This window comes from Rhipicephalus microplus, chromosome 1 (assembly GCF_043290135.1).
Source record: "Rhipicephalus microplus isolate Deutch F79 chromosome 1, USDA_Rmic, whole genome shotgun sequence".
Lineage (NCBI taxonomy): Eukaryota > Metazoa > Arthropoda > Arachnida > Ixodida > Ixodidae > Rhipicephalus > Rhipicephalus microplus.
This window is the reverse complement of record NC_134700.1, coordinates 103,320,515-103,342,118: the sequence shown is the minus strand read 5'-3', so window position 1 is coordinate 103,342,118 and position 21,604 is coordinate 103,320,515. Positions and strand designations below refer to the sequence as shown.

At 47.4% G+C, this 21,604-nt stretch overlaps 1 protein-coding gene across 1 annotated transcript in view; it reads right to left on the bottom strand.

Moving 5' to 3' along the window:
- Window positions 1-21,604, bottom strand: part of LOC142765573 (uncharacterized) — a 114,334-nt gene that overhangs the window by 18,331 nt on the left and 74,399 nt on the right. Inside the window, exons 14-15 of the mRNA XM_075866766.1 lie at window positions 18,673-18,840; window positions 16,165-16,284 (exon numbers count right to left, since the gene is read on the bottom strand). Of these exons, the coding sequence (XP_075722881.1) occupies window positions 16,165-16,284; window positions 18,673-18,840 (288 nt within the window). The remainder of the gene's footprint in view (window positions 1-16,164; window positions 16,285-18,672; window positions 18,841-21,604) is intronic.

Below are 21,604 nucleotides of genomic sequence, written 5' to 3'. Positions count from 1 at the left end.
TTATAACTTCCTGGCATAATGCCGTCTGTGTGCTGTTTGTGGAAAATTTTGTTTTAAAACTACCGATTATTTTTTCTAAAGCAAATTCGGTCTACCTGTTAAGAAAATGTGCTTCTTTAAGAAATTTGAAGCTCAATAATAATAGTGCAATTTTTTTGCCACATTCGCTTCCAAGAATAAAGCCAAAATGTGTTATGTTTGCATTTTTATTGCAATATTGCACTTTGTATAAATATCTGAGCAGTGAATACTTACTCCACAGAAGGTATATTTTGAAGAAAAAATATCTTTATACCTCTCAAGCTGCTAAAATATACGAGAAAATATCACAAATTTCACAAAATCGTGATTTTTGTCCGTATTGAGATGCAATTTGCTCCATGTTGTGATACAATGAAAACGCATCATTATACCTAAACTGTAAGAAAATGAAATTCTTTTCTGTAATAAAAATCTTATCGCAAAAAGGACAGGAAAGAGCGCTGTCAACTGAATTTCATTGAAGGTGCTACGAGCGCTTTTAAACTGAGCACAACACCAGAGCTCATCTTCAAAAACACATGTGTGACCATGACAAAATAGTTTTAACCGAGAAAAGAATACTCTTTTTCGGAAAAGATAAGTGAAGGTGTACTTATGCATTGATCCTTGGCCTTCCTGATAAAGAGTTCTAAGATCTCTCATATTTCTGCTTGCTTTTTTTCAAAAACCGTGTTTTATGAAACCTAGGACTACACTTACACTCTTTACAGTGTCGGGCCATGAGACTACTATAGCCCTTCTTAACATTTAAAGCATGCTGTCTTGCTTGATCATTGAAGCATTGCCCAGTTTTTCCTATGTTTACTTTTCCACGTGTTAGCGGTATCTCATACACATTAGATTGGCATTCAGTAAACCTATTCTAGTGACGAATGGTGCAAGATTGACTATTCCTGTTGCTGTAAGTACATGCACTTTTGAAAGCTTGCAAGGGGTGGAAAACAACAATGTCATATCTGCTGGCTCTTTTCCTAAAATTGTGAGACACCTTATGTACGTAGTATCATGCGACATGCAAAGGTGATTGGTCATTCTCTTTTTCTTTTGGTCCTGTTTCCTTCAACTTTACTTTCTGCAGGAGGGTTTCGCAAACAAGTGTGATGATGCTGTTGGGGTATTGGCTGGTGCTATCAGCCCAGGAGTGCTAAGAATGTTCTGCCTTTTGATAGTGGGCATTCAAAATTAGTAGAAAGAGGAATGGATACCACATGTATTCAGGCCACCCTTCAGAAGTCATGTTAGGACAAGGGTGAGGTCAGGCTTAAAAACCAGACTAAAAGACTAAAAGATGCTGGATATCCCATCAGAATCATCACACCCGTTTGCGAAACCCTCCTGCAGAAAGTAAAGTTAAAGAAGACAGGACCAACAAAAAACAATGACCAAAACCTTTGCATGTTATACCACATCACATGTCTCACAATTAAGAAAATAGCCAGCAGATATGATATTAGCGTGTTGTTTTCCACCCCTAGCAATCTTTCAAAAGTGTGTGTACTAAACAGCAACAGGAATAGTCAATCTTGCCCCATTCGTCACGAGAATAGGTTTACCTAATGCCAATTTAACGTTTGTAGAAGTATTTTTTATCAGGTAAACCAATGATCAGTGCATCACTACACGTTCACTTATCCTTTCCGAGCGGGAGTATTCTTTTCACAGTTAAGATTATTTTGTAGTGCTCACACGTGTCGTCGCGCATGAACACGGTTCTTGTACTCTGTATACAAGCGCTCGTAGCACATTCATTAAATTCAGTTGACAGTCGGTGCTCTTTCCTGTCCTTTCTGTCTCTTCCTAAAGTTGTCGCGCTGTGACTAGCACACAACCACAATGAACCAACTCTCCCAAATTAAGATCTTGTTACGCAACACGTACACCAATTTTCGTATGGAAAGAAGGAGCGGTGCTTTTAAAATAAAATTTTTCACATACAACACCTAGACGACATTCCAGGAAGTTCAGAAGGCAGCCACGTGACCAAATATTTTTCCTCTCGTAAATATTCCAGAAGTTCACTATTTTCAATGCAGCACGAGTTTTTCGAATACATTTGAGATGGCAGCCAAAATTGCTGGGAAATTTGGCATAAAGTGACCCAGCTGTGTCATTAGCCATAATTATGCATTACCTCTTTTGTTTTTTGTGTGTCCTGATTAGGTTTTGTGTTCGTTTTTAGCTTATTGTGTTTCTGATAATTGTATTGGTTTCTTGAGTATTCGCTAAAGTTATATGTGCGAAAGCCCGTATATGTTTGCATGTACATCATTTCTCATAACCAATTGTTATACATCCAGGAATACAAAGCTTAAACCACTGTGATTGTATACATTTGAAAACACTATCCATATATATTTTTGTGTGCATCACTTCTTGGGAACGATTGTGTACACGAAGGCGTATATAGTGAAATCATGGTGATTGTATATATTTGAAAGGTTCATACGTATATATTTGCCTGTATTTCATTCCTATTAACCGATTGTGTACACGAAGGAGTATTAAACTGGAAACCACTGGGATTGTAGATACTTGAAAGAATTATAGGGATATATTAGCGTGTATTTCATTTGTAGTCTCTATGTACTTGAAGCAGTATAGTAAACTGAAACCAGTGTAATTGTATGTTGCAAAGAATTGTCAATAAAGTGAATCTGAAAAAATATAATAAACATTTGAGGTGTTGCATCTGTAGTGTACGTATACGTGAACGTATATTTGGTGAAAAAGTTGTGTGGCAGAAGAAAAGGTTGTTTTATTTGCCTATTAAATAAACGCAATATGCAAGGGCAGCAAGGCTTCATTTTCTGTAACGCGCATTATGCATATACTGTGAAGTATATATAGATCCAGCACAAGTTCATACACGATTGGACGCGTTTATATTTTTGCCCACACGCAATGTATGGAGCTCGACAGGTGGCGCACCATCGATAATCAGGACCATTTTCTTCAAGTAGTGTTTAGTCAGTGCATGCTGATATCTATTAGTGCAGTCTAAAAGAATACTGCCACCCCTGCCATGGGCACTTAACACCCTTGTGCACCCTTCTCGCACCCTCCTCAGAGGGCGCTAAAAAAGTGATGGACATCGAAGGCACCCTTCCTTAAGGGTGTTTTTGTAACGCCCTACAGTTTTTTTACATGTACACCCTATTCTAAGGGTGCATGGTAAAGCACCCTTTTTGGAAGGTGCTGAGTTAACACCCTTTGGGTGTCGTCCACGGGACAAGCTCATTTACATCCTTCTGGGTGTAAAAATTTTTACTGTGTGAGGAAGTCGCCCGCCAACTTTCCCTAGTGCCCTTTACTCACGAGACCACCACCCGTCTACCTGCCCCACTTCGCACTGCTATATTGGAAGAGGTTGCACAAGCTGTTCCTCTTGCGCACTACGAGCCACCTCGATCTAGCCGTGGTCACTGCCCGGGTGTCGCAGAGCCGGTAGGCGCTCCTGTCGCCTATCCGCCAGCCGTTCAGCCTGTGGCCGCGCCCCTAACCTATGCAACGCAGCCTGTGGCTCCTCCTGTCGCCTTTTCGCAAGAGATGCATCCCGTAGCCGCGCCGCTCACATATGCAGACGCTGTACGTAGGCTCCCGCAACCACCCTACACCACGCGCTCACAGCCCGCACACCCAGCTGCTTATACTGCACCTTGGGCGGCAGCACCAGTCGCCAATCTCTGGAGGACACCCGATAACCAACCGATTTGCTACGCTTGCTTCACTCCCGGACACGTTGCTCGCTACTGCCGCCGTCGACCTCAGACGTTCGGCAACTATGCCCGGTCGTCGCATCCCGGCAGCCAACCCTTCGTCCAATACGGGCCGGTCTCGCCACCTCGCTATGCGCCTACTGACCACCTTGACTTCCAGCCGCAACGCGCACCCTCTCCTCGTCGGCGATCTCCCTCCCCCATGCGTCGCCGGCCCGGACCCTCCGACCAGGAAAACTAAGCAACGCAGTTCAAGAGGCAAGAACTGCGCCGTTTTCGAACTGTCTAAGCCCTCGCTCCTCTCCTGCTAACGTGGTCGCAGTAACTGTTGAAGGTTATTGTAGTTTCGCCCTTGTGGACACTGGCGCCGCTGTTTCTGTTATTGCCGCTAGTCTCTGCCGTTTATTACGCAAAGTAACGACGCCACTTTCGGGACTGTCGCTTCACAGCGCACGCGCACAGCAAGTAACACCTCTCGCAGCCTGCCCTGCAAGAGTCTCTATCGAAGGCATTCTTTACATCGTGGAGTTTATTGTTCTTCCTGTCTGTTCGCATGACGTCATCCTCGTGTGGGACTTCCTATCCCGCCATAATGCCGTCATAGACAGCGCACGCGCCGAAGTTGAGTTTTCACCCTTGTGTGATGTCCCATTACTGGACGCTCCTCATCAGCCGTCGAAGTTGCTCGTTCATGAAGATACCAATATTCCTTCTGGATGTTTCGCCCTTGTTCCCGTTTCATGCAACGCCTACACTGACGCTACAGTTCTTTTTATGCCTTCCGATATCTTCAAATGTCGTCGAGCTTTGCCGCTGCCTTTCCCAACAATTGACCTTGCCGCCGGAAGAAGCAACATGTTCGTAAGCAATCCGCTTTCCACACCTGTCACGTTGCTTGCGGGGGAATGTCTCGACCGCGTGCAGGATCTCGACCCTTCGTTTTTGTTTGATGTCCCGGACGACTACTGCGACCACCCAAAAGCACTGTCGGCACTCGGGGAGTCGTCCAATGATACGTTTTCCAGCGCCATCGCCGACACTCTCACTCCCACCGAACATGCCAACCTGCTGGATCTTCTGCATGAGTTCAGGAGTTCGTTCGATGTGTCGCAACCTCAACTGGGCCGCACATCACAAGTCAAACATCATGTTGACACCGGCCTACACCAGCCACTGCGTCAAAGACCATACCGTGTCTCCGCTGAAGAGCGCCGCGTAATCAACAATCAAGTCGAAGATATGCTTCGTAGAGACGTCATTCGACCATCTCACAGTCCCTGGGCGTTTCCCGTCGTCCTGGTGCGTAAGAAAGACGGATCTATCCGATTTTGCGTGGACCATCGTCGTTTGAATAAGATAACCCGCAAGGACGTCTATCCTTTGCCGCGCATTGATGACGTCATTGACACCCTTCACGGAGCGGAATTTTTCTCGTCGCTAGATTTGCGGTCTGGCTACTGGCAGGTCCCACAGGCAGAAGCCGATCGCCAAAAAACGGCATTTGTTACACAAGACGGACCATATGAATTTAACGTCATGCCCTTTGAGCTTTGTAACACGCCTGCCACGTTTGAACGTCTTATGGATAATACGCTACGTGGCCTCAAACGGAATATGTGCCTCTGTTACCTCGACGATGTCGTGGTTTTCTCCCATGACTTTCCTACGCGCCTCCTTTGCCTCAGGCACGTTTTGAGTTGTCTGACCAACGCTGGTCTGCAGCTTGACCTGAAAAAACGCCGCACGCGAGCTCGTCATTTTAGGCCACATCGTGTTCAAGCACGGCGTATTACCAGACCCAGCAAAACTTCGAGCAGTCGCAGAATTTCCCAAGCCGACGACCATGAAAGAACTTCGCAGTTTTGTAGGCCTATGCTCCTATTTCCGGCGCTTTGTTCGCAATTTTGCATCTATCATGTCACCGTTAACCCAGCTTCTTCAAGGTGACGTGAACCTCACCTCATGGTCCCCTGCATGGGATGTTGCCTTCACTACTCTGCGCGGTCTGCTCACTTCCCCACCTATTCTTCGCCACTTCGACCCGACGGCTCCTACCGAAGTGCACACCGACGCCAGCGGCGTCGGGCTAGGCGCGGTCCTCGTTCAACGAAAGCCCGGCTATTCAGAATACGTTGTAGCCTACGCTAGCCGCACTCTGACGAAAGCCGAAACTAATTACAGCGTGACAGAAAAAGAGTGTTTGGCTCTGGTGTGGGCGCTTGGAAAGTTCCGGCCGTACTTATACGGCCGCCCGTTCGATCTAGTAACTGATCACCACGCGCTTTGCTGGCTCTCCACTTTGAAAGACCCTTCTGGCCACCTTGCGCGATGGGAACTCCGCATCCAAGAGTACGACATTCGCGTCGTATACCGCTGCGGACGCAAACACTCTGACACTGATTCCCTGTCCCGCTTACCTTTACCACCAGATCAGACGTGCGGAAACCCTTGCCTCCAGACCTTGTCATCGCTAAATCTCGACTCGATTGCCACCGAACAACGTCGGGACCCATGGATCGCCTCTCTTATCGAATATTTATCTGGCACGCCCAACATTCCAGTATCTCGGTCCCTCCGACGTCAAGCTTTCCATTTCGCCATCCGCGATCAACTTCTTCATCGACGCAACTACGGTCCCGATGGCCGCCGGTGGTTGCTGGTCATTCCATGCACTTTACGATCGCAAGTATGCGCCTCCCTTCACGACGATCCGCAATGTGGTCACGCCGGAGTGTTCAAAACATATGAACGCTTTCGCCATCACTATTACTGGCGCGGCATGTACAATTTTGTACGTAAATTCGTGCACTGCTGTCCTGACTGCCAGCGACGTAAATCAACACTGCCACGTGCGACTGGCGCATTGCAGCCACTTCCATGCCCTGCCAAGCCATTTGATCGCGTCGGCGTTGACCTCTACGGTCCCCTTCCATTGACACCAGATGGTAATCGGTGGATTATAGTGGCGGTTGACCACCTGACACGCTACGCCGAAACAGCCGCTTTGCCGAGCACTACAGCTCAGGATGTCGCCTCTTTCATTTTGCAACGCTTTATCCTTCGACATGGTGCACCTCGAGAGCTCCTTAGTGACAGAGGCCGCGCTTTCTTTTCCGAGGTCGTCGAAACTCTGCTTTCGGAATGCCACGTCATTCATCGGAAAACGACAGCATACCACCCGCAGACTAACGGACTAACGGAACGGTTCAACCGCACGCTAGTTGATATGCTCTCAATGTACGTGGCATCTGATCATAGCAACTGGGACCGTGTTCTCTCATACGTCACGTTCGCATATAACATCGCAATACAAACCAGCACGGGATTCTCACCTTTCTTTCTTCTTTACGGACGTGAGCCTTCCCATACAATTGATACCCTACTTCCTTACCGTCCTGATGCTTCCGAGTGTCCACCTATCTCCGATGCTGCTAGACACGCCGAAGAGTGCCGCCAGCTCGCCCGTGCGTTCACCTCGGAAGAGCAACAACGCCAGAAAGAAACCCTTAGCACCTCTCTTCCGGATCCCAGCTATGCCCCAGGGTCTCTTGTGTGGCTTGCCATCCCATACCAAACACCGGGACTGGGACTCTTCTCGAAACTTGTCCCCCGGTACGAGGGGCCTTACACCGTTTAGGAGAAAACCTCTCCGGTTAATTTCCTAATTGAACCAGTTTCCCGATCGGACGACATGCGCCGGGGTGCACGTGACATCGTCCTTGTTTCCTGCCTAAAACCGTATGAGCCTCTCCCTGAAACTTCTTGGTCGCCAGGATGGCTCCTTTTTCAGCGGGGGCGATTGTGAAGAAGATGTGCCTGAAGCAAGCAGCATCGCCAACGCCCGGCTCTCTCGGCTCGTGCTTCGGTTCGTTGCTGTGCCGATCGCTGGACGGTACTTCACGCTGTCTCGTCGCTGTCTTTAACGGCTAATAAATAAATACATAAATAAATAAATAAATAAATAAATAAACATATATATATATATATATATATATATATATATATATATATATATATATATATATATATATATATATATATATATATATATATATATATATATATATATATATATATATATATATATATATATACAGGTTAGTGCAACTCAGAAAGGCAGAGAGTATCTCTCAGTCTGTGAAGAAGACGACGTTTGGTTGGCTCGGCGCACAGGCTGCTTTCGGCATTAGCACTTTACTTGTCGTGACCACTCTTCTATTATATGAAAGAGTGCCACTCTTAAAAGCCTCATTTTAATTGGTGGCGGTGCTGGGTTACGCATAATCCTGCAATTGCGAAGCCGTTCTTTGGGGCCCCAGGTGCTACTGTGTCCACGGACGACGATCAGCAGGCGGCCGCCTCGGCTCAAACTACTGCAGCTCCTGTCTGCCTCGGCTCCTTTCGGCAACGCGATCGACCTACCTTCAGTTGAACCGATGACACGGGCGTAGAAGACTGGCATGACAAGTAGGACGATGCGCACAAGCTTACCATCGCCCAATTTTATTTGACCGACGTTGCCAGAGTGTCGTGCCGTAATCACGAGAGAGACCTTTCCACCTGCTTAGCCTTCTGAACGGTGTTTGCGGATACATTTGGCCGTGCAGCGCTTCGCAAACTACGGGTCGAACAGCGCTTGCGTATTAGCGCTCAGCCGAATGGTGAAAATTACACCAGTTATATCGAAGATGTGGTCGACATATCAAATACATCTTGAAAGGTGTGACTCACTACGAATTTGAGATGCTTGTTGCCAAGAGCCCGCAAACGTTAGTGGAAGTAATCAAACTTTGCCTGAGCTATGAAGAGCTCTGGAAATAGCGTAACACCACTTGTCGTGCCAGCGTGCCATGTGCAACGATCTCTACTTTAACGTCGGCTGGCATTGCTGTATACCACACCAGTTTGCTTCTCGTATTCAACCAATTTGTACGAGAAGAGGTCGCATGCCAGTTGTGCCTCGTGCTTTTTACCTTCGAAGTTGTCACATCTATCTCAGCACCATCAATACAGCGAGTCATCCAGGAGCAAGTGTCCGAGGCGCTACTTACAGCTCACGCACCACATGTAGCTGCTCCACTGACCTATGCCCAAGCTCTGAACGAAACCCGACGTTCACCTGTTGCGAACCCCTACGTCCACGCGCCCCTTGGTCACCTCACCTGAGCCTATGTAGCAGGCTGCCCGTCTTTTCTTCCGACCACCACTGCCTTTTGAGAACACATGGCGCACTCTAGACAACCACCCCATATGCTACGCCTGTGGATTTGTGGGTCCCGTGGCGTGCTTTTGTTAACGGCGAGATTTTTTCCTGTGTGACGAGTCTGGACCAACACTTATTTTCCACCACGACCTGAGCCTGCTGTATCTGGCGAGCCTGCCACTATGGGCACATCTTCCCCTGGCCGGAACCTCAACAGACACCGGTCACCTTCAACTCAACGCCGCTCCCTTTCCTCTATGCAACGTCGACCTCACCCTGCCCCCGAGGAAAACTAGAAGCCGCAGTTCCGGGAGCAAGAACTGCGGATCTTTAGAACTCCACAAGACCTTGTTTTTTGCCGTCCAATGTCGTTGCTGTCTCTATTGAAGGTACACCTGTTTTTGCATTGGTCGATACTGGCGCCGCAGTGTCGGTATAGAGTGAGAAACTTCCCCGTCGACTAAAAAAAGTCACAATGCCTCTTCACGATTTAGTTTTGAGCACTGAGAGCGAGCAACAATTTTGCCCTTTGGCTGCATGCCAGCACGTGTCATTATTGCTGACGTTATTTGAGGCATCGAGTATGTAGTGTTTCCACAGTGTTCTCTTGATATTATGTTGGGGTGAAAATTTCTCTGTACTCATCATGCCATCATTGACTGTGCCCGCGCCGAAGTAGAGTTCTCACCGTTATGCGACTCTGCTTCACTCGACACGCCCATTTTACATGCAAAAGTTTTGGTCACCGCCGACACTTCGATACGTCCGTTCTCTTCCGCCCTAGTTCCGCTTTCCTGTGACGTCTTGAATGGCTCAACTCTTCTTTTTACGCAATCTGAAAGCGATGTCCGCCGCAAGTTCTTCCTTATCCCTTTGGCCGTTCTGAACATTCACGATGGATCAAGTGCAATTGATGTCATTTAATCATATGGTGTAGTAGCGCGAATTCACAGGGACAAAAAGAACAAGAAAACACGACACTCGCTACACTCGCAACTAATTTTTATTTCAGAAGCAGCACTTCATATATAACCCAAAACCCTAGCGACACAGAAAAGAACTACGAACACTGAATCATCGCCAACAGAAGCTTTTGCGCAGACTCAAGCGATAGTACACGGCAGAGACGCTTAGACACTTTAAGATGACATAACTAAAACAGCCCTGGGTAACATCAAATCATTCAATTTTTTGATACGATGTTACCCAGGGCTGTTTTAGTTATGTCATCTCAAAGTGTCTAAGCGTAACTGCCGTGTACTATCGATTGAGTCTGCGCAAAAGCTTCTGTAGGCGATGATTGAGTGTTCGTAGTTCTTTTCTGTGTCGCTAGAGTTTTGGGTTATATATGAAGTGCTGCTTCTGAAATAAAAATTAGTTGCGAGTGTAGCGAGTGTCGTGTTTTCTTGTCCTTTTTGTCCCCGTGAATTTGCGCTACTACACCATATGGTTAAATGATGTCTCACCAACTAGCCCAGCTCTCAACCCTACTGCAATTGATGTTTCAAATCCGTCTCTCTCGCCTTCCTAGTTACTGTGCGGAGAGTGCCTGGGCTTTGCCGATGACGTTGATCCCTCGAGTGCACGTGTAATTCCGGACCACTCGACTACGCTACCTATTGACACTGTTGATTGCTCCGCGTCACCCTCTTCTCGATTATTCACCGTCGCAATTTCGAGCTGCATCGACACCAACCTTACGGCCCAGCAGCGCACCGACATCATCGCCCTGCTCAAGCGCTTCGGCGCCAGCTTCGACCACCAACAACAAACTTTGGGCCGTGCTTCCATAGGAACTCACCAAATCGGCGCTGGCCTTCACGCTCCATTACGTCAGCGTACGTATCGGGTATCGGTATCTGAGCGTCGTATAATCGCAGAACAAGTTGACGACACGTTGAAGCGCGGCTTCATTGAGCCCTCTAACAGCCCGTGGGCCTCCCCAGTTCTTTTTGTCAAGAAAAAGGATGGCTCAATAAGATTTTGTGTCAACTACCACCGGTTGAATAAGATCGCGCGCAAAGATGTTTACCCGCTACCTCTCATAGACGATGCCCTTGACTGCTTACAAGGCGCGGAGGTCTTCTCGGCACTAGATCTGTGCTCAGGTTTTTGGCAGGTTCCCATGGCTGAGCCAGATCGACCTATGACAGCTTTCGTTAACCCCGATGGCTTATACGAATTTAACGTAATGCCATTCGGGCTCTGCAATGCGCCTTCCACTTTCGAGCGCATGATCGACAACATCCTCCGTGGCCTGAAATGGCTGACATGTCTGTGTTATTTAAACGATTTCATGATATCTTCAAGTGACTTTTCAAGGCATGTTCAGCGCCTCAAGACAGTGCTCACTTGTCTCACCTCTGCCGGTCTACAGCTCTTCTGCTGCTTCGGCACTCGAAGGCTCCTAATTCGGGGCCATGCTCTATCTAGATGCAGGCCCGTGTGCTCATATTTGTGTGCACGTTAAAGAACCCCAGTGGATCAAAATTTCCGGAGCCCTCCACTACGGCGTCTCTCATAATCATAGCGTGGTTTTGGGACGTTAAACCCCACAAATCAACCAAATGTCAAATCAATGCTCTATCCAGAGATGGCATTCTTCCAGATCCGACGAAACTCCATACCATTACCGAATTTTTTAAGCCGAAGACCTTAAAAGAACTTCGCAGCTTCCTCGGCTTACGTTCATATTTTCATCGTTTCATTCGCAAGTTGGCCTTCATCATGTCGCCCTTGACTGACCTTCTTGCCGGCAACAGCGACCTTTTTCGTTGGTCGTCAGCTTGTGATGATGCATTCGCCACACTCCGCCACCTTCTTACGTCACCTCCAATACTTCGACATATTGATCCTCTTGTCCCGACGGAAATACACACGGATGCTAGCGTAGTTGGTCTCGGTGCTGTGCTCACCAAGCGTAAACTTAGATTCGATGAGTACGTCGTCTCTTACGCCAGCCACACGCTCACAAAACCAGAAGCCAACTATTAAGTCACCGAAAAAGAGTGCCTAGCCCACATATGGGCGATGGGCAAGTTTCAAACCTATCTTTACGGGCACCTATTCAGCGTAGTTACAGATAATCATGCATTATATTGGTATTCCTCGTTAAAGGATCCCACCGGCCGGCTCGCCAGTGGCGCGCTTCAGCTACAAGAGTATGACATTCACGTCGTTCAACGATCTGGACGAAAACATTCCGACACAGACGCTTTGTACCGATCACCTCTGCGTTGTGGTGGCAAGTCGCCGTCTTCGCCTGCCCTCGAGGTATCTGCACTTTGTGCCAGCGACATGTTACAAGAGCAACAAAAAGATAGTTGGATCGCTTCACTTATCACCTTGTTGAGTCGAACTCCCTCGCAACACATCCCAAGAGGTATGCGCCGTGAAATACAGCACTTAGTTATCAGAGATGGTTTGCTATGCACATGTAATTGTCTCTCCGAAGGACGCCAATGGCTCCTAGTTATTCCCAGAGTTCTCCGCTCGCACATATGCGCCTCCTTTCACGCCTACCCACAATGCGCCCGTGCAGGAGTGTTAAACCTACGCACGCCTGTCCCACCGCTACTACTGGCATGGAATGTATCGCTTCGTTCGTCGCTACGTAGGTTGCTGTCTCGCTTGCCAGCGCCGGAAGAATCCCACTCCACGTTCTCAGCTCCACTTACAACCCTTACCTTGTCCTGCCCGACCGTCTGACCATGTTGGTATCGATCTGTATGGAGCTCTTCCGATTATCCTGGCTGGAAATCGCTGCATATTCATCGCTATCGATCACCTTACGTGCTACGCAGAAACTTCACCACTCCCTTCTGCGTCAGCAAGTGACGTCGGTCGTTTCATATTGCATCGGATCATTTTACGTCACGGTGCACCGCGTGAACTATTGAGAGACCGAGGGCGTGTGTTTTTGTCGGACACCGTCGATTCACTTCTCAAGGAATGCCAAGTCACTTACCTCCCTATTCTACCACGTATTATTCTCAAACTAATGTCAATACAGAATGATTGAACCGAACATCAGAATATATGCTGACAATGTACGTTGAAACCGACCACTTCAACTGGGACAGTATTCTCACTTTCGTAACGTACGCGCACAATACTGTTGTCCAGACAACCACTGGCTTCTCTACGCACTTACTACTTTATGGCCGCGAGCCCTCTTGCATGCTGGACACCATTCTCCTTTACCGCCCGGATGTTGCCGAGCCGACGACAGCGTCACAATCTGCTAAATACGCGGAAGAGTGTCGTCAGCTTGCCCCCTCCCTCACAAGTTCTTAACAGCAACGCCAGAAACACCACCGCAATAACACGACGCGTCCGACCTCTTATAACCGGATGACCTTGTCTGGCTTCACATCGCTTCAACCAGCCCTGGTCTCCCAACCAATCTGCTGTCCAAGCATCAGGGCCTTCACCGTGTGTTTAAACAAACATCACCCGTCAATTACATTGTGGAACCGCTTGGGCAGCCCCATGATCAACGACGCCGTGGACGTGAGACCGTCCGCATAAACCACCTATAACCGTATTACTATTCCTTTATTATCTCCTGCCCATGAGTCGCCAGGATGGCTCTTTTCCGGATGGGAGGAAAATGATGCAGTGAAGATGAGTGCCACTCAGAAAGGCAGAGGGTATCACTCAGTCTGTGAAGAAGACGACGTTTAGTTGGCTCAGCGCACAGGCTGGTTCCACCTTAACAACTTGACTTGTAGTGACTGCTATTCTGTTATATATAAGAGTGCCGCTCTTAAACGCCTCATTTTATTATATATAATCTGTGCTTATGTGCGCGCGTGTGCGTCTTAATGTGTGTGTGACTAGACCACAACACGCTCAAACAGGACCACAGTGAGGCGAGAAAACAAGGCTAGGTTTCCACCTTTCACAGGTGGAAGCATATGTATGTAATTCTTTAGATTCCACGGGCTTTTTTTACTAACCGAAAAAAAAACGTCCTTGATTCGTCCTTCAGAGGGATCAGTAGAACACCAAAGTGAAACTTGTCCTTACAGAAGTAACTGAATGTTCAGTGCACATCGATATAAGAGAGCTTCCGCAATGTACTTTGATGTTTGACACCTATAGCGCCGTTTTTTGTGAACGCACTCACGTTGACTGTTGTCATGTATACATATCTATTCCTATGACTAACATTCATGATCAATGATGAAACAAAAGTGGTGTGACAGGCGAGTGTTGAAGATTGGGCGAGTTGGTTCGTCGTACTTGAACTGGTATAGCGCATTACGGGCGAGAAGAAACGGCCGAGCAGACCGACACAAGAGGACAGAGCGCTAACTTCCAACTGAGCTTTATTGTCAAATTGCATCAAACCTCTTGTGTCGGTCTGCTCGGCCGTTTCTTCTTCCCCGTAATGCGCTATACCAGTTCAAGTGTGACAGGCGAGGCGTCAACCGAGCGGACGGTGAACTTGGGCTCAGGTCGCCCACTCATGGCAAGTTGGAGTATTGAACGCCACTCTCCAAGTATAAAGACACCCAACGTGTGTCGTGTGCTGGTACCTCTGTCTCTTCAGTATTTGCCCTCGTGTGTGTGAGCTTAAGCTTCATTGCGCCTACGCTGTTGACGAGCCGCGGCTTGGGACGAGTGTAAGTGGAAAACGGGAGTTACAGCGAGGCTATGCCAGCCACCAAAGCTAGGCGACGCAGAGCTATTTTAGGTGCGAACGGATGCTACGAGCAAGGCTAACGCTAGGGGTAATGTGGCCACCTTGCGTTGTGTTAATGCTTCAAGAAATTAGCTGTTCTACTAGAAACATGGCAATTGAGATGGGCGCGTAGAAGCGACGCTTGAAGAAATAATCATAGATGTCACATTCATGATGCATTACTCAGTTTAAACAGAACACTGTGAAGTTATAACGGATAGCGGTAGATATAAAAGGCGCCTTTGTAAAGCCCTGACCGCATGCACGCGATTTCCTATAGCGATAGAGACGGACTTGATTCATCGCGCCCGACGGCTGCAACCGCATGTCGGCGACAAAGTGTCCTTGTTGGTTGCATACAAACTATCGCCTGCATACCGACAAATTTCGAATAGAAGTTTAAAAGTTGGGCAATGACAACATGCCAAACTTATTACCGTCTTGTGTGGAATATGGAAACCATGAAAGCATCTCACGACTTTCTGTTTTCGCAATCATTGGTTTAACCACAACAAGCTGCCCAGATGCGCACGCCACGACGGTTACGACGCACTTCACACAACGATTTAGCATTTCAGCAAGCGACTAAATTGTTACAAGCTACCACCCAGACATCAAAAGAAACCTGCGATAACAAGATTTAGGACAAAATACGGCCGCTTTCTCTCTCCGCGTGAGATGAGAATGTAAAAAAGGTGGCCCATACACTGCATTTCTTGAAGTACGCACGGATAACAAGCTTCGAGAGCAAATCGCAACCGAAGCGAAGACCAGGGGCGCAGCCATGCTGCCAGAAACCACCAGGCTGGCTTCCGGGCGACAAGCGATTTTTTCTAGTTTTACTGAAGCGTGTAAAGCGACAAGCAGCGGTGACGGATTGGCCTCCGCGACAGCAAATCTTGTCGCTTGTCGCTGTCGTTTGCCGCTGCCACGTGGAGATCGCGTGCCTTCGATTAGCGCTTAAGCTGCCGGAGTGTGGGGCCGTGAAGCAGTGTGTAGCGGGCCCGGCCTTTGTCGACACGGAATGAAAGTCGTGTGTTCAACTCCTGTTGACAGAACTCTTTTTTTTGCTTTGCTTTCTGATCGTGAGTACTTTTTGAACGTAAATTATGTGACACAAGTACGTGACTTAACCTTTGATAGACCACAGCATAGAAACATACGATAGTGTTAAAAATAAGTGAGCACGCAGTTAGTGCGTAGCTTGAAAGAGAACAGGTAAATGCCAATTAAACATGCCTATACGTGCCTTTTTGACATATTACGATCAAGTCAGTGTCAGTCGAGTAAGAAACATAATTAGGGCTAGCTAACTAAACCTCAATAACTAAAAAAAGTAGTGGTTACTAGAATGCGCTGCGAACAATAATATTTCGAATGACATTCCTCCACTTTTGAAGTCCTGCTGCGTCGTACTACGCATATATATATATATATATATATATATATATATATATATATATATATATATATATATATATATATATATATATATATATATCTTTTTGACTGACCTTAGCCATGATGCTCTCGGTGGTTTCAAAAGAGCGCCACGTCTTGCTCTTCTTGCTGAAGTCATAGACGATCAGGTCATCAGCCCCCACCGTTCCGCGCGTGAGAGGGTTGCGGCACACCTGCGTATACCATCGCATAGCTTAGGTACGTCAGAACCGGAAGAAAACCGTCATATTTACTTCGGAATCGGCGCTGTCATGCCACTCAGTTCAACTTACAGTGGTTTCCAAAGTTAGGGCTTTTTTTTGCTGAAAAAGCTTTTTACAGTACATAGCGCAAATGAAATATTGCAAATCAAGAACTGCAAGTACTCGTGCTAGAGTAACGGAGAGAGCCAACCGGTTACTTTGATGTTCCAGATAGGCAACTCGTAATATTGAATTGCAATGTGCTTTAGGCAGAAACAGAACTAATGCAATGGTTAAATTTACAGAAGCGGCTCAAGAAACATTGAAGCTCGTTGTTGGTAGGGGAATTACGTGGCCCTCTCGGTCAATGTTACGTCTTTCCTTGGCAAAATGGAATCAAACCACAGCTTACCGCAGACCTTCCCAGAGTGTTGAAAACTCCCGCACCAGAACTAGCCTGCATAGTTGGCTATGGCAACTTTGGTAGAAGCGCGGGGCTTTTTGTTGCTCGTATACTCATCTCGTGCAGCGGGAAAATTCGGTGCGGTGGCTGTGTGCATGGGTGTCTCCGTCGGTGGGCGCGACTGATAAGCATCGGCCGTAGAGAGTTTAGCCACGCGTCATGAGCAGTGTTCGGTTACTTCTTTTTTTTTGCGTATGTCCAACGTTTTACCTCGTTCTGCTAAAGACCCTGCAACAATTTTTGAGCGTAGTCAGAAAACTCTGTCGATGAGTAGTCGAGGCTCCCAGGCTCCCGAGAACACGCAAGTCATATAATATAGCGCTGCACGTGGAGTGGAATGTACCACAATTTAGCAAAGTAAGCTAAAACTAGCTGTTACTTTTCTCGACAAATGATGCTCCATATTCGAAAATCACTGCGTCACAGGCCAGTATCCCGCCATTGGCCGAGTTACTGGGGACGCCACGGGAGGACGCTACCTGTCCATGCGTGCACCCGTGATCGTACTGAAAAGCTGTGCTTTGAAGAAAACAGATGTGAAAACGTACTTAGAATTATAATGCCAGCGTGACGTATTTTATTTGCTCCATGCAACTCTTTCCTACTTAGCTGCCAGTGATTTTCTTGGTCCGAGAGAAGAGAGAAAGGAATTGCAGTGTCTGCCAAATCTTTGATACTGCACTCGTACTGGACAGATACTAAATAATTTTGCGACGGTGAATTCACGAGGCAACAAGCTGCTTTACAGAATTTGGTCCATGATTACACGGAAAGTGTTTCGGGGTCCTGTAAGAGGTTCGCCATGAAGAACTGCCCCTTTCTCCAGATGTGGCAGAAACAAAGAATCGACCGTTACCAGGGTTCTCCAGAAATAAAAAAAATAAGCATAGTCAATGCTTTACTTGAAGCTCTGAATATATCAACCCATTATTTTCATGACCAAGCCCTAGATTTAGATGTTAGAAACCTACAAACATAAACTCAGCAAAGCTAGGTGAGCTGCGAGCACACAATGAATTTATGCGTTTCCTTACCATCCGTTTGCAGAAGATAACCGCAGGCAACTGACGCGTGTCTAAAGCCATGTGTTACTGATTTCGCTGCACCGATTCATTTCAACTAAAATTTCGAGTTGACGAAGTCCTAATTTTAAACTCTGAAGGAGCCTACAAAAAGAAACCACAGAAAAAAATATTACGAGTCGGGAAACACTTTCTCAGAGGATACGACACAAATATCAAACTGTTCAGCACTATGGGCTTTTATTAGCTTTGCAACTTGTCAGTGACAAGTGCTTTTTCAACGTTTTTGTATTAGTAGTTTTCGAATTGACTATGCCTTCAGTAACGTGAACAGATAAGCCTCTTCATAGAAAGAGATGCCGCCATAGTGGTCTAGCGCATATGGTGCTCTACTGCTCCTCCGCAGGTGGCGGGATCGCATCCTGGCCGCAGTGGCCTCGTTTTGGTGCAGGCGGAAACGCTCGAGGCAGGTGTACCGAGATATAGATGCACGTTCAAAGAAATTCAGGTGGTGGAGATTTCCGGTGCTCTCCTCCACGGCATTCTTTACAATCACATCGTGGTTTCGAGACGTTAAACCTAACAACTATATGTTATTTACTTACGACATTGAACTGAGAGAACACGTAACTAGCACCTCTGAGTGTACTTGTTGTGTATTTATTACTTCTATATAGCGTACAAAAGTACAACATTTTTGTACAAGAACCATCTGATGCCGTGGATAATCAAGTGGGCTCTCACTGGGTTTGCAAAGAACATTTTGGCTTTTTTTTGTTGCGTTGACAATCGCGAAGGGGTCAGTGTGTTGTTAGAAGCATGATGGACTGCCTCACATCTAACTTCAAAAGTGTTTGATGCATGATAGTGTATTGGGATAGCTCGAATATCTACCTGCTCGAAGGGTTCGAGGATGCTGTTTGAGCAGGCGATGTTCCAGGTGCCATCGATGCCTGCCATGCCAGCCGCCGTGACGCGGTAGTCTAGGATGCCCATGGTTAGTGACATGGCGAACGTTGCGCTCACGTTGCGACCGTCACGCAGCATTTCCAGCGTCCCACTCTGCGCGAGAAAAGCAGACTTAGACATCACTTGAACCATAGAAACTTACGAAGGAAGGAGAAAAAGCTAGGGGATGCTACAGACCGGGGTTCAAAAAAACAAAAACAGATGGCAAAACAAAAATTTTAGACTTCTGGAAGGATCTTAGGTAATCGTTTACCGAATTTCTATCATATGCTGACAACATATAAGCCTACAAAAGCAAATGATTAGTGTCAGGAGAACAGAGTAAACTTTTACACTTCCTGTTGAGCACTGCCAGAAAAAGGTCTTGTCAAAAATAGAAATCTATTGTTCCAGTTGAAGTTGGAAGTCTGTGGAATACATATGTTATCGTAGCATAGGTTTATTTTAGATAACAGTGGCATGCAACTGTCGTGATGCATAATAAACAATGCAAATACTATACTATTCCTTGAAAAATTGAGAACAGATGAGACAATCGAGGCCCCTGGCGGATGAGATCTCAATCACACGCTTTTCTACACGTGACCTCCAAGATCAGCTTCGGCAGTGCGGTGAAACATAAGCATAACCCAAGGAATGCACCAAAGTACATAAACGTCGACACGCGAGTGTTACAACGCATTTAGTTTGCCATAGGTTTACATGAGGGAGCTCTGGAGCTGGTGTCTATGGGCGCTGCAAGGCATGGTGTTTCAGCTGGGATGGCAATGATAGGTTGTACATGATTTTCTCTGATCTTAGTTTTTTCAGCCCCGTCAGGCTATATATGTGGTTTCAAGCCGCTTTGTTGCAAGACGAAGTTGAGCGAACATTTCGCAGTTCCACTTCACCCCCGTTACCTTTCAAGGCTCACAAATTCAAATCTACTCGTGAAGTTCACAATGATCCAGTCTTTTATCTTAAGCAAATGGCGAAACTCAACAATAAGCAATGTCACAAGTGCGTTCGAAAACACAAGTGTAACGTCCAGACAAAACCACGTGAAGCTCATCATTTTCACAGTGGCTAAACTATTGCAGTGCCAGTACGCTTTAGTATAATTTGCAGAAAAGGCTACTTTACAACCAGGTACTCAGAGTTAATCAATCGTACCAGTTTGAAAGCTACGTTAAGAAACCCAGAAATGCCCACGACTCATTCTACCGGTACCCCCCGATAGACGCGCATCTGCGAGTAGCAATACAAACCACTAAATTTTCGTGGCACAACCATTGCGTGTGTTCCTCGCATGTTGCTCAACGCTGCAACAGAAAGCCTACGTCTTCGGAAGCCCTTTTGTATTAATAGATGCGAAGCGGCTCGTTTACTAGTCCGTGTAACGCAGTCTGTCATTGTATCCGTGCCAACCTGCTGCACCGCGCTCTCCTCACCGCAGGTGTTGGGGTGGTGCCAAGTAGGTCAAGCCTTCCATCGCAGAGCGCGATGACGTCTCTCTCTTTCTCGCCTGCCATACGCTTGCCGCGAGTCACCTTTTTTTCGCGTCAGCCTCTCCACTAATGCAAACGTTCGAGCACACATTGATTGAACACTCTTTTGGCTCGTTTATTTGCGATAGATTGATTGACGTGTAGGATTTAACGTACCAAAACCACCATACGATTATGAGAGACGCCTCAGTGGAGGGCTCCAGAAATTCTGACCGCCTGGGGTTTTTTTAACGTGCACCCAAATCTGAGCACACCGACCTACAACATTTCCGCCTCAATCGGAAATGCAGCCACCCCAGCCGGGATTCGATCCCTCGACCTGCGGGTCAGCAGCCGAATACCTTTGCCACTAGACCATCGCGGTGCGGCAATCTGTGATAGAGACGACGCCGGAAAGCGAAGTTGCTTGGCACAGCTAAACATGAGCTAAAGCAATTTTTTCTAACCCGGCCTTCACGGGAGTTGCGAGGGTTAGCAGAGCCGATCGCATCCGCGAATGACGACGTCGCGCCTGTAACACTGACGAGGCGTGAGCTAGGGAAGCCAAACGCAAGCGTCAGTAGTGAAGCGGGCTTGACTCGCACTGACGAGGTGCGAGCCAAGCACGCCACTAATATCTAAAGGGCCGCTAAACCACTAACAGACGCTCGCGTGATGCTCTCTGTACCTTTCTTTATTGACAACAGTAGTCATGACGTCACGTGTAAGATTAGGTGACGTCGCAAGCAACAGAATGAGAGCCTGTTTTCTGCTAGCGGACGCGCTCTTTTTGCGTCTCCACCTTGGACGCGCAGCAAGGCCACTCGGAGAGTTGTACAGGCGAGCGGACGAACGAAGCCTAGCAAAGGAAAGAGCGGAACGAGCAAACGTGTGCAACCCTACCAGTGTTCCTCATAGACTCGTGTTCAAATGCAACGCCACAACAAAAGTTCGACTTCTGTGTGGTCTAATTAGGGGCCTTTTCAAGATTGCAGATGGCCCGTGGGTAACACCGACGAGACGTGAGTGAAGGAAGTCGAGTGCAAGCGTTTTGAACGCGTCGGCAACACTGACGAGACGCGAGCCAAGGAAACCGACTAGAAGCGCCGACAGTGGAAAGGCCAACGCAGGCGAATCCTCGACGTGGCCATCGTCGGCAACGTCTCGAAAGCACTGCGCGCCCTTCACCAAAGCGCCCACCCGCAAGCGCCGGACTCCGCCTGCCGATCCGGAAGTGAACTGGAAGAACGATCCGCTACCTCTAGAACACATTTCTTTTCCTAGTGCGTTGCCGTGCGCGTTAGCGACGTCGCAATCCTCGCGCTGTACCTCGCTCCCAACATGCCGAAAAAACAGGTGCAGCGTTTTCTGTAGGAGACGCTGACTGATTG